General features: G+C 35.8%; 2 protein-coding genes across 2 annotated transcripts in view; both read left to right on the top strand.

Annotated features, from left to right (window-relative positions):
- cebp1 (CCAAT/enhancer binding protein (C/EBP) 1) overlaps positions 1-3635 on the top strand; it is an 11029-nt gene extending 7394 nt beyond the window's left edge. The window contains exon 3 of the mRNA XM_056450761.1: positions 1251-3635. Coding sequence (XP_056306736.1) covers positions 1251-1553 — 303 coding nt within the window. The 3' untranslated portion in view covers positions 1554-3635. The remainder of the gene's footprint in view (positions 1-1250) is intronic.
- Positions 3636-9985: 6350 nt separating this feature from the next.
- The window catches only part of slc22a17 (solute carrier family 22 member 17), a 36397-nt gene continuing 28095 nt past the window's right edge, over positions 9986-18287 (top strand). Inside the window, exons 1-3 of the mRNA XM_056450666.1 lie at positions 9986-10333; positions 12291-12509; positions 14797-15107. Of these exons, the coding sequence (XP_056306641.1) occupies positions 12386-12509; positions 14797-15107 (435 nt within the window). The 5' untranslated portion in view covers positions 9986-10333; positions 12291-12385. The remainder of the gene's footprint in view (positions 10334-12290; positions 12510-14796; positions 15108-18287) is intronic.

The raw sequence follows: 18287 nt of genomic DNA, 5'->3' as shown, positions 1-18287 counted from the left end.
AAATGTGAAAGTGAAATGTAATTGTAGTAAATGGTTATATAGTAAATAACAGCCATTTTATATCATCTCAGACAATGATTTCATTAGAAGTGCATAATTATAGAAGTTAACATCAGCTATAAATTATGTAGTATTCATCTAATGTTCATTTATAAATGTAATGGTACTATACACACACACACACACACACACACACACACACACACACACACACACACACACATTATTGACATTATTGAACTGTTATTGATGTCTGAGAAAACACGTAAAATAACTATGAAATAGTTCTAGAGAAAAATAGTTCATATTATTCTCATCACCTATAGAATTTCATCAGTTTAGACAATTAAGTATTTTTTCTAAATATGAAATAGTTTTGAATGTGAACAAGGATAGTTAATAATAGTAAATTATAAACTGCTAAATAAATTGACTAGATAAATTAATGTGGAATAAGTGTGAGAAATATTTGCTGTGAATATGCTTCATTAAACTCTAGAGTGTATAAAATGAACAGTCCAGTGAATACACTCTTTGTATGTTGGATGCATTTGGATTGGATCATTTATGTTGATGTTTTTGTGGTGAATTGACTGTTTATTGGTGAATCCATGTGACTTGGATTTTCACAACATGCATTTCACAAGCAATCGCCCACATTGACCAACAGAAAGACGTTTGCTTTAAAGGGATTTGTGTGTGAAATACTTCACCTTTCTTGCCTGAGAAAAGGTCACTGTACTGAAATCTCACCACGACAGTATCAATGACCTATTGCTTTTTGGCTTAACAATAGTTATTTATGTTCAGTTTGGGACTTTAGATTTGAGTTTTTTAATGGAGTTTTAGTAGACGGGATTGGAAAATCTAAAGTTTATATCTCATAATGCTGACTTTTCTTCTGAGATGTAAACAACAGATTTAACAACAGCATTTACACCAAAACAATGTAGTTAAAAAATGCATGCAATAAAAAAAAAAACTGTAGATAAACCGTCCTTTATGGTTTACTGGGAAGTCTAACACTATTCAAGTACAGAAATTGAACAATCAAATGTAAAATAACGTGGTCGTCATTGTATAAATAATTAAATAAACTATACATGTTGATATTATCTTTATCTTTTAATCTTTAATAAATAATCTGATCTGGCTATTGCAGATGCACACATTACGATGTCCATGCTCAAATGATATATTGTTCAATAGAAAGCTTTAATTAACCTCAGTTCCTGTTTCTCTTTGCTAAGGATTTTACTCAGTTTCTGGAGCCTCCGCCAGCGTCTGCACTCCGTCTGTGCGCACAGAAGCGAGGTGTGAGTAAAGACAGCGCTGAGTACAGGCAGCGGCGCGAGAGAAACAACATCGCCGTGAGGAAGAGTCGAGATAAAGCTCGCCGCCGCATCCAGATGACCCAGCAGAGGGCGCTGCAGCTGCAAGACGAGAACCACCGGCTGCAGGTGCACATCCAGCGGCTGCTGCATGAGGTGGAGGCTCTCCGGCATTACCTGTCCCAGCGCCACCTGCAGGACACACCTGAGGAACACTGCTGAGAACACACACCTGAAGAACTCATCTAAACCACACACCTGAGGAACACTGCTGAGAACACACACCTGAAGAACTCTTCTAAACCACACACCTGAGGAACACTGCTGAGAACACACACCTGAAGAACTCATCTAAAACACACACCTGAGGAACACTGCTGAAGATCATACCTGAGGAGCACACACCTGAATATGCCTGAAGAACACACACCTGTAGAAAACACCTGAGGAACACTGCTGAGAACACACACCTGAAGAACTCATCTAAAACACACACCTGAGGAACACTGCTGAAGATCATACCTGAGGAGCACACACCTGAATATGCCTGAAGAACACACACCTGTAGAAAACACCTGAGGAACACTGCTGAGAACACACACCTGAAGAACTCATCTAAAACACACACCTGAGGAACACTGCTGAAGATCATACCTGAGAAACACACCTGGTGAACACACACCTGCCAGAAACACCTGAGGAACACACCTGAGGAACACACACCTAAGGAACTCATCTGAAACACACACCTGAGGAAAACACCTGAGGAACACTGCTGAGAACACACACCTGAGGAACACTGCTGAGAACACACACCTGGTGAACACACACCTGCCAGAAACACCTGAGGAACACACCTGAGGAACACACACCTTAAGAACTCATCTGAAACACACCTGATGAAAACACCTGAGGAACACTGCTGAGAACACACACCTGAAGAACTCATCTGAAACACACACCTGAGGAACACTGCTGAGAACACACACCTGGTGAACACACACCTGCCAGAAACACCTGAGGAACACACCTGAGGAACACACACCTGAAGAACTCATCTGAAACACACACCTGAGGAAAACACCTGAGGAACACTGCTGAGAACACACACCTGAAGAACTCATCTGAAACACACACCTGAGGAACACTGCTAAATATCATACCTGAAGAACACACACCTGCCGGAAACACCTGAGGAACACCGCTGAGAACACACACCTGAAGAACACACACCTGAGGAGCACTGCTGAAGTTTACACCTGAGGAACTCTGCTAAGAACACAAACCTGAAGAACACACACCTGAGGAACACTGCTGAGAGCACACCTGAAGAACACAAACCTGAAGAACACACACCTGCCGGAAACACCTGAGGAACACTGCTGAGAACACACACCTGAAGGACACCCACCTGAAGGACACACACCTGAAGAACACTGCTGAGAGCACACCTGAAGAGCACACCTGAAGAGCACACCTGAAGAGCACACCTGAAGAACACACCTGAGGAACACACCTGAGGAACACACAGGTTTATGTTCAGATCAACATTTATTACTATGTTGTTTAGTTTTTTAAGTTAGAGCATGGCATATCCAGCATGATCTGCTGCTTTTGTTTCTTCAGATCAACATTAGGGCTGCACAGTACTGTGAGCCACAAACATTAGGAGCCATCTTGTCAGATTTTGATTTCAGATATTTCCCAAATGTTGTTCAACAGAGCGAGGAAATTATCACAGTATTCCCCATAACAGTTTTCCTAATTCGTTTCTTTTGTTCAGATGAATAAAAGCAGTTAAAAAAAACAAAACTATTTTAACGTCAATATCATTAGTACCCCTTAAGATATTAAGATATATAAATACACAGCTGAAGTCAGAATTATTAGCCCCCCGTTTATTTTTTTTCCCTAATTTCTGTTTAACGGAGAGCAGATTTCTTCAACACATTTCTAATCATAATAGTGTTAATAACTCATCTCTAATAACTGATTTATTTTCTCTTTGTCATGATGACAGTAAATAATATTTGACATATACATGCATACATATGGGAGTCACGGTGGCGCAGTGATTAGCATGATGGGTGCACCGGGTGCTCCGGTTTCCCCCACAGTCCAAACACGTGCTATAGGGGAATTGATCAACTTAATTGGCTGTAGTGTATGTGTTGGTATGGGTGTTTCCCAATGTTGGGTTGCGGCTGGAAGTGCAATCGCTCTCTAAAACATATGCTGGATAAGTTGGTGGTTCATTCAGCTGTGGCGACCCCTGATTATTAAAGGGACTAAGCCAACGAAAAGAAAAAGGAATGAATATATATATATATATATATATATATATATATATATATATATATATATATATATATATATATATATATATATATATACACAGTTGAAGTCAGAATTATTTGCCCCCCTTTGAATGTTTTTTTCTTTTTAAATATTTCCTAAATGATGTTGAACAGATTCAGGAAATGTTCACAGTATGTCTGATAATATTTTTTCTTCTGGAGAAAGTCTTATTTGTTTTATTTCGGCTAGAATAAAAGCAGTTAAATTTTTTTAAAGCCCATTTTAAGGTCAATATTATTAGCTCCTTTAAGATATAATTTATTTTCGATAGTCTACAGAATAAACCATCATTATACAATAACTTGCCTAATTACCCTAACCTACCTAGTTAACCTAATTAACCTAGTTAAGCCTTTAAATGTCACTTTAAGCTGTATAGAAGTGTCTTGAAGAATATCTAGTCTAATATTATTTACTGTCATCATGACAAAGAGAAAATAAATCAGTTATTAGAGATGAGTTATTAAAACTATTATGATTAGAAATGTGTTGAATAAATCTGCTCTCTGTTAAACAGAAATTGGAGAAAAAATTAACAGGGAGGCTAATAATTCTGACTTTAACTGTGTATATATATATATATATATATATATATACATACACACACACACACACACAGTATATGTATGTGTAAATTTCTATATTGTTGAAGTCAAATTTATTCAACTATAGAAAGTTATCCAAATATAGAAGGTTTTTCATGTGTTTCAGTTTTTGTTCCAGTTTTAATCAATAGTTTTATAAGCAGCAGAGACTGGGGTTGGTATGTAAAAATTCAATATTTCAGAAATAAAATGGTGTTTTTAACATGCTGTATATGGTGGAAAAGTGATTATTATCGGGACTCTGTAGGATATTGATTATTATTATAATCTTATTACTAATCTAAAGTCTCTGATTGGCTCTGAATGTTCATAATGTTCAGCACTGCTAAAACATGCAACGTAAATAAAATATGATGTATGATTTTTTTCGGTCATGTTTTTGTTTTTATTGATCACAGATGATGCTTTTTGTGTATTTAATCATTGAAATATTTACGTATATTTAACCAAATTTAATCAGATTTAATAATTTTTTAATTAACTCATCCATTCAACACACTTCTAGAAACTCATTTTATTTTACTGTGTGTTTTTTTGCTTTTATTGATCACAGACGATGCTTTCTTGGATATTTATTAACATTTGAGTCTATATTAGGTAAAACATTTAATTAATTTTTAAACAATATTTTATTTTATTAATTTGACAATTATTCATGTTGTACTAGTGTGTGTGTGTTTGTGTGTGTGTGTGTGTGTGTGTGTGTGTGTGTGTGTGTGTGTGTGTGTGTGTGTGTGTGTGTAGATAATAATTTAATGTTTGTCTTATCTTTTAATTTATTAATGCTTTAATTTGTTAAAAATTTTATTTCTTACAGGTTTTTTTCATAAAGACTCTTTGTCTCTTTTTTTGTCCCTTATGACCCAGTTTGAAAAAAGTTTGACCCAAATTTTTGACCATTTGACCCAAACCTCCACCATTGCTATTTGACACTATCAAAATGTGCCGTTTTTTTCACACTCTCTCCATCAGATTTCAGGAGTTTGCACGTTCTCTCACGCCAACACGTGAAGAACATGCAAACTCCATACAGAAATGCCAACTGACCCAGCTGGGACTCGAACCAGCAACCTTCTTCTTGTGAAGCCATAGTGCTAACCACTGAGCCACTGTGCCACCCCATGCCCCAGTTTGAACCTTTTTTTTTCAGTCTTAGACTTTTGACCCAAAACATCTACCATTTCCAGTTTTTCACCCTCTACATCAGATTTCAGTGTAAAACATTTATTAAACAACGTTTTGTTTGTTCCTCTTATTTAATTTAATTATTTGTTTTATTCTAAAGATGTAATATATCTCAGTGAATTTTCATTTTAAAATTTGTTTATTCTGTAATTGTTTTAGTTTTTTTCAAGCACTTTTTGTCCCTGATGTCTTAGTTTGAAAATTACTTTTTTTAAAATCTTTGACCATTTGACCCAGCACATCCACCATTTCTCCTTGACCCTGTCAAAATCTGCTGTTTTTCACTCTCTCTCCATCAGATTTCAGTGTAAAACTATTTTTAAACAATATTTGGTTAATTTATTCATCATATTATTATTCGATATATATTAAAATTTGAATATATCTCATAGAAAATGTCATTGTTTTGGCTAATTTTTTAATTTAGTACTACTTTTTAACACTTTTTGTCCCTAGTTTGAAAATTCCTTCGTTTTTTTTTTCTCCAATATTTGACCTTTTGACCCAGCACATCCACTATTTCTCTCTCACCCTATAAGCATGTTCAGTTTTCCACCCTCTCTCCGTCAGATTTCAGTGTTTATTCTCCAGATTTGATGTCGTTTTCTGCTCCTGCATTGCTTGTAATTGCTCAAAACATTATTTAAAATTCTATTTCTTACAGGGATTTTGTCCCCAAACACTCTTTATTTGTCTCTTATGCCCCAGTTTCATTCATTAATTTTCCTTCGGCTCAGTCCCTTATCAGACATCACCACAGTGGAATGAACCTCCAACTTATCCGACATATGTTTGGCACAGCGGATGCGCTTTCAGCTGCAACCCAGTACAGGTAAACACCCATACACACTCATTCACACACACTCATACACTACGGCTAATTTAGTTGATCCATTCCCCTATAGCGCATGTGTTTGGACTGTGGGGGAAACCCATGCCAACACAATGCAAACTCCACACAGAAATGCCAACTGGCCCAGCCGGGACTTAAACGATCGACCTTCTTGCTTTGAGGCCACAGTGCTAACCACTGAGCCACCATGCCGCCCAATGCCCCAACTTTGAACTGTTTATTTTTCAATGTTTGACCTTTAAACACAAAACATCCACCATTTACACAGTTTTCCACCCTCTCTCCATCAGATTTCAGTGTTAAACAATTTTTAAACAAGGTTTTGCTCATTTATTCATCTGTTTTATACTAAACTTATAATATAAATCATTGAAACTTTAATTAAAACTTGTTGATTCTGTAATTTTTTTAGTTTTAGTTTTTTTTTCAAGCACTTTTTGTCCCTTACGCCTCTTGTTTCTTTGTTTTTTCCTTGTTTTTTGTTTTGTTTTTTAATATTTGACCTTCTGATGCAAAACATTTCTCCTTGACCCTATCAGGATGTGTTTTTCACCCTCTCTCCATCTGATTTCTCAGTTTAATCTTCAGTTTTTGACACTCATCTCTGCAGCGTGTCTGATTTCCGCGTTTAATCCACAGATCTAATGTCGTTTTCTGCTCGTGCATTGATTGTAATTGCTCAACACAACGGCGCGGTGCTCTTTCCTCCAGCAAACGGCTGTATTGGGGTGTTTTAGCGTGATAGCATTGCTGTGTTTCCCCTGCCAGCGCTGATGCTGATGCTTTATCTATATTAGCGGCACACAGATGAGGGCGTCTGATAACACGGGTCTTCATTAATGCACACAACTGTTGATGTTTGTGTTGTAAGCTCTGCTCTGTGTGCTTGTGTTTGAGTAATCTGTGGTCCCAGACCTGAAATCTGGCCACAGGGTGAGGAAAGAGTGTGTGTGTGTGGAAACTGAGCCTCTGTTACTCAATGCAGTGCTGGAGGACGGGTGCAACACACACACACCTGACCCAACACAGCAATACAACACTGCTTTTTAGACTGTTTTTATTAATAATGTTTCATTAAATTCATTATTTATTAAATAGTGTATTTATTGTCCACTGGAGGAGGATGAGGAGTTCCCCCCCAAAAATATGTAAAGCACTTTCAGTGTCCAGAAATGCACTATATAGATGTAAGGTATTGTTGTTATTATTAGTATCATAATTATTATTATCATTATCATCATCATTATTATTATTATTGTTATTATTATTATTATTATTATTATTATTATTATTATTATTATTCTCATTATGCACTATATAGATGTAAGGTATTGTTGTTGTATTATTATCATTATTATTTTTATTATTATTATTATTATTATTATTATCATTATTGTTATTGTTGTTGTTATTATTATTATTTTTTTTTATTATTATTATTATTTTTATTATCATTTTGCACTATATAGATGTAAGGTGTTGTTGTTGTTGTTGTTGTTGTTGTTGTTGTTATTATTATTATCATTATTGTTGTTTATTATTATTATTATTGTCATTATTATTATTATTATTATTGTTGATATTATTATTATCATTATTGTATAATATAAATACTATTATTATTATTGTTGTTGTTGTTTATTGTTTATTATTATTATCATTATATAATATAAATACAATTATTATTATTATTATTATTATTATTATTATTATTATTATTATTATTATTGTTGTTGTGTGTTATATATATATATATATATATATACAATTTTTATTATTATCATCATTGTCATCATTATATAATATAAATACTAGTATTATTATTATTATTAGTAGTAGTAGTAGTAGTAGTAGTAGTAGTATTATCATCATTAAATTGAAAATATTATTATTATTATCAATATTGTATAATATAAATACAATTATTATTATTATTATTATTATTATTATTATTATTATTATTATTATTATCATCATCATTATATAATATAAATACAATTTTTTATTGTTTGTTATTATTATTATTATTACTATATAAAATAAATACTATTATTATTGTTGTTTATTATTATTATTATCATTATTATATAATATAAATACAATTATTATCATTATTATTATTGTTTATTACTATTATTATTATTATTATTATCATAATCATCATTGTCATTATTATATAATATAAACACAATTATTATTATTATTATCATTGTCATCATTATATTATATAAATACAATTGTGTAATTATAATAATAATAATAAAAATAATAATAATAATTGTTAATATTATTATTATTTACATACAACTGTGTAATTATTATAAATGTTATCATCATCAGTATTGTATATTATATAAATATAATTGTGTAATTATAAATATTGTATTATTAATATTATTATTATTGTTGTTGTTATTTATAATAAATATAAACACATAGTATTTATTTATTTATATATTTATTAGTATCTATTAATCAAATAATAATTTTTCTATTCCTTATTCATGTAATTATGTATGTTTTAAATGTAATACATATATTAGTCAAATACAGCATTTTAGACATTAAGATTTAATTATTAACATTAAATTATACCTTTTTAAATTTTTTGACTTTATTAATTATGTATAATCATATATAAGAAGTATAAGTATTTATAATTATTGTTTATTATATATAACATTCAATCTATATTATTTTGTTATATTTTTTTATTATAATTTTTTATAATTATTATTTATTATAAATGTATTAAATATGTTATACATCTGTCAATATGTGTCAAATTCAAATACAGCATTTTGGACATTTAAGATTTTGTAAAAAATTTATGAAAGATCATTTTTTACATTTATAATTTTGGTATACCGTTATTAAATATACATTATAAATAATATAGATGTTATATTAATATATAATATATAATACATTATTAATAAATATTAAACAAAGGTCTTAAGATTTAATTTAATATCTGATCAATATATTAAAATTCATTTTGTATTATAATTGTCTTTTAGAATAAAAGTTTTACTGCAAAACGTTTATAACATTTACATTTATATTTTATTATGGAAAAATAATACAAATAATATGACTACGCAGGCTTGAAATTTCATTCAAATCGATTTATTTTAAATATTTATACCATTTATATATATATATATACATACATATATATTACATTTTAGATGCTGCTTTAATGTTTAATACACTATTGTAGTATATGTTATAATAATGTTAACTATTATTACTATCATTAGGCTTGAATTTTTATTCAAATCTATCTTTTATATTATAATGTAATATACATTTTTCATTTTTAACAAACTCTAAGAAATCATGTAATGATACATAATTACAAAGTCTTTCTTTACAAAATTAGATTGTGATGTCTAAAATCGTTAAATTAAATTTTATTTTTAGTAATCCAGAACACAGATATACTGTAATATGTTCCTCAAAATTAGACTTTTTGTTTAATACTTAATTTTTTGGACATTTTCTTTTCATCCATTAAAAATGTAGTGCTGTACGCAGTGTCTACTGTATGTTATGTACTGTTGAGTGCACTCGTGTTGTTTAGCGCTGAATGTCTCCCTCTGGTGGCCGAGACACTGCACTGCAGCTGCGTCTTCTCGAAGCTTACCGAAGTTCTCCGAGTGTTCTCGATGTTTTCTGGCGCTCGCCGCCAGTCGTGCCAGTTTTTCCGCCCTGTCCGCGTCTCGGTGCCGGGATCTGCTTCCGTCCATGGCCGTCACCGTCATCTCCGTGGCTTTATTTACCGTCAGTGAACGCGTCTGTTCGGTGTGACGAGCGGAAGACTGATTATCAACACAAAAACGAGAGGCGCTTTTGTTTGTGAGGAGAAACCGTGAACGCGCAGAACGGGCCGAGAAAACAGCAGAGCATCAGCAGCATCTTCATCATCCTCATCTTCAGTGTGTGTTTGTGCTGGAAATCTGATGTGAGCAGAGCTTCATCTGGTTCTGCAGGAGCAGGTGAGCCTCATTCTTCATCATTCAACAATCCAATGTTTTTATTATCAGGATGGTTACTGAAATCTGCTTGCGGATCAGGTCAGATCTGTGTTTGTGTTGAGTTCATTACAGCAGTATTTCACTTCTCTCTGTAATTCCACACTTATGTAACTCACATTCCTGCAGTTCTTTCATTCCTCCGTTCACTACTTTAATATGTTTGGACTTCATTCCTTTTCACTTTATAAATAGGAATTGTTTATTTTACTCATTCATTTTATTATTTCGTGCGTTTCATTTCTATCTATCTATCTATCTATCTATCTATCTATCTATCTATCTATCTATCTATCTATCTATCTATCTATCTATCTATCTATCTATCTATCTATCTATCTATCTATCTATCTATCTATCTATCTATCTATCTGCCTAATGTTATACCATTGTTTTACAGTGTATATCACTATTAGATGGCCAGGCTACAACCCCCTTTTCTCTCAGTCTTTTACATTAGTAGTACTACATTACTACATGTGTTACATGAATTGTCTCTCATAGAACATAACTAGTCTGTCACAGGTCATAACTAGTTTTTCTGTTTTCTCTCACCAGGTATAACAAGTCTCTAGTCTCTCACAGAACACAACTTGTCTCTCTAATCTCTCACATGTTATAACCAGTCTGTCACAGCACACAACTAGTTTCTCTAGTGTCTCACGAGTTATAACTAGTTTCTCTAGTCTCTCACAGAACACAACTAGTCTCTCCAGTCTCTCACATGTTATAACTGGTCTGTTTCAGCACATAACAAGTATCTAGTCTTTCAGAGAACATAACTAGTCTCTCTAGTTTCTCACATGTATAACTAGTCTCTAGTCTCTCACATGTAATATCTAGTCTCTTACTGGTTATAATTAGTCTCTCTAGTCTCACATGTTATAACTAGTCTGCATCTGCACATAACAAGTCTCTAGTTTTTCATAGAACATAACTAGTCTCTCTAGTCTCACATGTTAAAACTATTCTGTCACAGCACATAACTAGTGTCTCTAGTGTCTCACAGGTTATAGCTAGTCTCTAGTTTCTCACATGTTATAACTAGTCTGTTTCAGCACATAACAAGTGTCTAGTCTCTTACAGAACATAACTAGTCTTTCTAGTCTCTCACATCTTATAACTAGTCTGTCACAACACAGAACTAGTCTCTCTACTCTCTCACAGGTTATAACAAGTCTGTCTAGTCCTTCACAGGTTATAACTAGTATCTCGCAAGTTAAAACTAGTCTCTCTGATCTCTCACTGGTCATAACTCTCTGGTCAAATTCTCTGACAGGGCATTACTACTCTTTCACAGGTCATAACTATTCTCTGACAGGCCATTACTAGTCTCTCAAAGCACATAACTAGTCTCTAAGAGGTTATTACTAGTTTCTCAAAGCACATTACTAGTCTTTCGCAGGTCATAACTAGTTTCTTGCACATCTAGTCTCTCACTGATCATAACTAGGCTCTCTAGTCTTTCACAGGACATTACTAGTTTCTTGCATAACTAGTGTCTCACAGATCATAACTAGTCTTACAGGCTATAACTAGTCTCTCACAGGGCATTACTAGTCTCTTACAGGTCATAACTAGTCTCTCACAGCACATAACTATTCTCTAGTCCAGTAGTGTCCAAACTCGGTCCTATAGGGCCGGTGTCCTGCAGATTTGAGCTCCAACTTGCCTCAACACACCTGCAAGGATGTTTCTAGAAAGTATAGTGAGAGCTTGATTAGCCCAAGAGTGTCTGACTGGAGTTGGAACTAAACTTTGCAGGACACTGGCCCTCACTGGTCATGACTATTCTCTCACCGGGCATTACTAATCTCTAGTCTTTAAAAGATTATAACTAGTCTTTTACAGGTCTTAACTAGTCTCTCACAAGGAATAACTAATCCATCTGATCCAGCAATGTGTTTGTGTGTTTTTGCAGGTTGTCCGTGTTCTTCAGTGTGAGGAAGAGAGAGAGCGAGAGACACAGACACACACAGTCTATCTTTCTCTCTCTCTCTCTTTCTTCTCTCCATCATGTCGTCTCCGCTGTCGTCCCCGTCTCCATGTCCTCCACCTCCTCCATCTTTGCCGTCCTCCCCGACGCCCTCGTCTCCTGCCCCGTCCAGTCTGCCGCTGCCCCCCGCTCTGCCACCCACAGGTACGTATGGCACCATGACAACAGGGCAACAGTGTCTCCTGCAGAAAAGAACCTTATGCATGCTTATGCACCAACATCCCAGCATGCTGTAGAGCTGAACAGTGCAGTGGCTCTACTTTATATCCAAAGTTGGATATCAAGTTGTAAAGAAATCAGTGTATTTGAAGCTAATGAAGACAGCAGAAGACAATGATTTATTTTCATTATTAAGGCTGTGTTCACACCAGACGCGGCAAGTGCGGATAAATTGTAAATAGACGCGTGAACATTTTGCATTTACTCGCTTCATTCGCACGTCAAAATCCACATTATTCGTGCGTCAAATTCACTTCAGAACAGATGCGGATTCGTGTCATGAGTGAATTCCGTCTGCCCGGTGACTGTAGCTTCGTTGCTAAATGGCTAACATGGATTTTATTGAGAAAATAACTGTGTTTATGTGCTTTATGGAGGCTGAAAAACAGCGTCGATTCGTTTGGAGCCCTGTCTGAGTCCACTAGATCCTTTCAGGATCCTTTCAGCTTCTGACTTAGCCGAGCCCAGTTTGATGAACTGTTGTCTATGTCGGCAGGAGGAATTTACCCACGGGACACCAACAACAGGCGCTACGTTAGAATCACTCCCCCACATAAGCAAGCTCCGCGATTGTCCGCTGAAGTTCCGATTTTCGAACCCTAGCCTTTCGTGTGTTAAGGACGTCAAACGTACAAAACGCTCAATTCCCGCCACACTATTCGCACAATTCGTGTCATTCACGCGAATCACGCCGCACGATGTCTATTCACATCTTTGCATTGACTTGACTTGTAAATCACTCGCGCTTGATGCTTCCTCCGCGTCTGGTGTGAACGCAGCATTAGTCTGACATGTTTACTTTTTCAAAATATTTGAAATGTTTCTTATAAAATATAATTCTTAAATATATTTTATATAAATTATAATATATATTGTGTTCAATGGGGAAAAGTGTTTGTTTTTTACCCAGACATTTAAAAACAACGTATTGTAGAATTTTTGATTCTAGTAATCACAATACTGTGAAACCGTGATATTTGTATCCAAGGTAATAATCAATTTAGGCTGATATCTTAATTATCAGTATCAGTGAGATATCAGTATGTTAATAAATTATGTACGATTTCCGCTGCTTGAACCACTTCACGTCCGTGCTGTGTTACACCTTTTGTGTAGGATCTTACTGGTATTTTGATTTTGGTTAATGATCAGTCACGTTGGTTGCTTTATTTATGCATTTGTTGTTTGGCAGTAATTTGATTTAATATAGCCAAAGAAAAAAAAGTTGATTAATGAAGTTCGGTGATCAGATCAGAACATTTCTAAAGTTAAGCCTTTAAAAATCAGTAGTTCACTGCATGTGTTTGCCTTTTCAGATTTACTATTTATATTTACCGGCTAACACAGCGGGGAAAATAAGTATTGAACACGTCATCATTTCTCTCTGAAAACATATTTATAAAGGTGCCGTTGAGTTGAAATTTCCCCGGATGTTGGTAACAACTAAAGAAACCCATATATGCAAAGAAAACCAATCTAATTAGTTTACAGATGAAGTTCTGTGTAATCAAATAAAAAGATGCAAGGAAAAGTATTAAACACATGAAGAAAGGAAGGTGTATTAGGGCAGAGAAACCCAGACAGCAGCTGAAATCTCTCAGTAGTTCTTCAGCAACCCTCTGCCCTTTCTCACTGTAAATGAGTATCAGCTGCTTTAGTCCAACATCTTCATTAGCAGGAGGATGCAGATGAAACCATTTCAGCAAGAAAATGATCCAAAAACAGCCAAGGAAACTCTCAGATGCTTTTAGAGAAAGAAATAATCAAGCTGTAGAATGGCCCAACCAGTCACCTGACTTGAATCCAATAGAAAATACAAATAAAAGCTCAGATTTGATAGACGAGACCCACAGAAGCATCAAGATTTTGACACTCTGTTGAAGTCTGTGAGAAACTCGCACCAGAGCAATGCATGAGGCTTCATTCTCCATATGAGAGGGGGTTTTTAAGCTGCTTGTGTCATTTCTTATTATTATCTTATTTATTTTTATGTTTGTATTGTTTGGGTTTTTACCAAAATCTGGTTCAGTTCCATGTAAACAGCTCCTTTAGAAATATTATTCCCAGGAAAAAAGATGACATATTCAGTACTTATTATATCGTCGATAGTATATCGTCTATCGAACTCCAAATCTAAACAGTTATTAGTATCAGTGACGAATTCCATATCTGTGCATCCCTAAATCTCCCACCGGCCCATGTGTACCCACAGGAGAGGTGATGATTCTGGCTCTGGGCCGTAAGAAGCAGCGTCTGCTCATCGCTCTCTCCGTCCTGCCAAATCTGTTCCTGGCCTTCCTGCTGTCGTCCGACCCGCTGCTGACTCTGGCTTCTCCTTTCCGCTGTCGTCTGCCCGGCCCGGCACCCGCTCTCAAGATGACCAACTCTTCCAGACGGGTGCAGGATCAGCCCGAGTGCAGGCAGTATGTCTTCATTAACGGCACACAGGCGGGCGTGAGGGACTGTGATGCTGGATTCAACTTCACTGTCACTGAAGGACTGGCCAATAACATCGTCACAGAGGTGAGCGGGATTAGTTTGCATATTTTTCCCGTGTTGGCGTGGGTTTGCTCCGGTTTCCTCCACAGTCCAAACACATGCGCTATAGGGGAATTGATGAACTAAACTGGCCGTAGTGTTTGAGTGTGTGTGTGTGAATGCGAGAGTGTATGGGTGTTTCCTAGTACTGGTATGCGGCTGGAAGGGCATCCGCTGCGTAAAACATTTGCTGGAATAGTTGGCGGTTCATTCCGCGGTGGCGACCCCTAATAAATAAGGGACTAAGTCGAAAGAAAATGAATAAATGTTTCCTGTCATGTTGATCAAAATGCATTATAACGGCATACTGTAATTTCAAGGCATAAGTCTTTACATGCAAAATAGTTGAACAAGTTATCATAATATGTCAAGCGTATTTCTATTCACTTCCATTAGACTTTGTTTTCTAAATCTATCCTAAATTTATAAATTGCTTCCAGGTGAATCTTGACTTTCTCTAACGAATGTGCCACAGGTCGTAACCATACATACAGTATATATAGCCAGAGCACAACGCACTGTTATGGTGTCTGACAATGGAAGAGTTGTGATGTTGAGGAGGTGTTGGAAGATTGCACTGAATTAGGCAGGCAGTTTATTAAAGATTAATTAAAATATTACAGCTCAGAGCAATGTTTTGTGTGAGTTTAAACTAAAACAGGAGCAGAAGGAGATACCTTACACTATAGTGATATGAATTTGCTTCAGAATTGGTGTAAAAGGAGTTTACTGGAGAGACATTTTAACAAAACCAAGGAGATGATAATTAGCAGACATAAACTAGTTCTCACTCCAGGGTTGAAACCATAGACTGTAAAATATATGGACGGAGTATCCGTGACGTCACCCATAGGTTTCTGAAGCGCGCAAAAGAAGCTACAAGTAGGCGCGGCCAACCGTCGCCATTTTGTTCGCGCGTCATCGCACCCACGGCGGGATACCAAACAAGGGCAAAGAGGCGGAGAGTGAGCGGAGCTACAGACACCTGCTGGAACTTTGCTTAGACCTGGCAGACAGACTTTACTGTGGGAGAAACGCTTGATACTTTATTACCTGCGACTCGTTTGTGTTCTGACCACATGTGCTTGGTTGTACACTATATCAATAAAGTGTTTAGACTTTTAAAAACACTGTAGTCATACATTGAGCCACTAAGCATTGTTCTTATGACGTTTTTCTACAGGAGGAAAACGCGAATGACTTCCAAACACTTCAGATATAGTGTGTGTTAGTAAATGCATGACTATTGATGAACTCCAGCATAACACTGTATGACAACGCTTCAGATGACTGATCTAGAGCCTACAGCTATCAATCTGTCAGATTCTGAAGTGCTTTACGGGTCTAAAGAAAAATATTAATGATAAATGATCTTAAATAAAACAAATACACTTATAGAGATGGTATACAAGTATATAACTTTACTCACATGGGAAACGAGGCCACGTGAATGGTTTGTGAGCACAATTAAGTGCACACAGCATCCCATATCATCTGATAATTGTAAGAAATAAGTCCAAAAGGCAGCTGACTGTGTAAAGCCACATAAAACAACACACAAATACGATGAATATGCCGAGATCAGTGGCTAATCTGCCGGAGTCAGCTGAGGTGAAGTGACGGCGACCAGCGAGACCTAGCTGTCACTCAAGTGGCCACGCCCTTAATTATGCAAACTTAATATAACCTAATATAAAGGAAATGGATGAGTTATAAAAAAATTCACCCCCCTCACAGTTGTCATGGAGGGTAATAATAGCTATATGAACCAAAATCGTTCTTTGTACCAGGCTGTAAACACCTTTTTTTCTGTTGTAAAATTGGCCATTCTAACAGTGGGCTCAATTGCAGTTTGCTCTATTATGGAGCCAGGACTAGCGGAATTTTGATGAATTGCAGTTTCAGTTACTTCCGTATTGGCTTCCCGAAGGAGAGCGGGAGGTTGCCGCTTGGTTGAAACCTCTGGTCCTTGAGGGATATGAAATAGAGACGGTTGGATGTTTTAAATCTTTAGGAACATTTATTGACAGTGGATTGACATTTGCTGGAAATGTGAAGTGTATTTTGAAAAAAGCAATGCAAAGATTAGATTACATCTCATTAGCAGGTTACAACAATTTGGTGTGCGTCATATTCTGGAGATGGTATACAAGAACTTGGTTGAAAGGGTTTTAACATGATTGCATGGTATGGACTGTTGCCAATTAAGGAAAAGCAAAAACTGTAGAGTCGTAAATATTGCCAGTGCAGTTGTAGGTAAAGCTCAAAGATAACCAAATGAAATTTATTCAATGAGAATTAAACAGAAAGCACATGGCATTACTGAAGATTGTTCCCATCCTTACTATTACAGCTTAGAACAAAGGTGGGCAAACTCGGTCCTGGAGGGCCGGTGTCCTGCAGAGTTCAGCTCCAACTCTGATTAAACACACCTGCTTATAGATTTCTAGTGATATTGAAGACACTGATTAGCATGTTCAGGTGTGTTTGATTAGTGTTGGAGCTAAACTGTGCAGGACACCGGCCCTCCAGGACCAAATTTGCACCACCCAAACGTTTGTGTTGCCCACCCAATCAAAAAGACAACAATATACAAATGTTTTTATTCATTTCTTTTGTACGATTTGTGATTTGATAAAAGCAATAAGGCGCGCTCTGTGTTGACAAAAAGGAAAAGGGCTGTTGAAAACCCTTACCAATCATAACTGAACACTAAACAGTTTGATTGGCTGTTAGTAACGGCGCTGTAACTCGCGAGGCGAGGCTACTTGACTTCAGTTCAGTCTGTTACAGCGAGTCACGCAATTCATAATATCTATAAATATTTGCTTCCAAGTGCAATCCATGAATATTTTGTTGAATACAAATGCCCCAAGAAAAAACTCGGCTGTGCACCAGTAAAAGCTTTGAGACACGATACACACTATACCTGTATGTCAGTGTATTTATTAAGAGTGCTAATCCCAGGATAAAGACGTTATTCTCTCCTGCTTGACGCACACATGGTTTTCAGATCCCGGTTGTTAACAAGCACGTCGAAAAAATACGCAGCGCTCATGGACTGTGAAACCGACGTAACGGCCTTTCATGCAGAAGTGTCGGCACAGTGACAAAAGGTCAACAAAAACCAAAGTTTAAACAATATAATGTTATCATATTTATATG

This window comes from Danio aesculapii, chromosome 24 (genome assembly GCF_903798145.1).
Source record: "Danio aesculapii chromosome 24, fDanAes4.1, whole genome shotgun sequence".
NCBI classification, from domain to species: domain Eukaryota; kingdom Metazoa; phylum Chordata; class Actinopteri; order Cypriniformes; family Danionidae; genus Danio; species Danio aesculapii.
The sequence above is the reverse complement of the archived record's forward strand: the minus strand, read 5'-3'. Positions and strand labels throughout refer to the sequence as shown.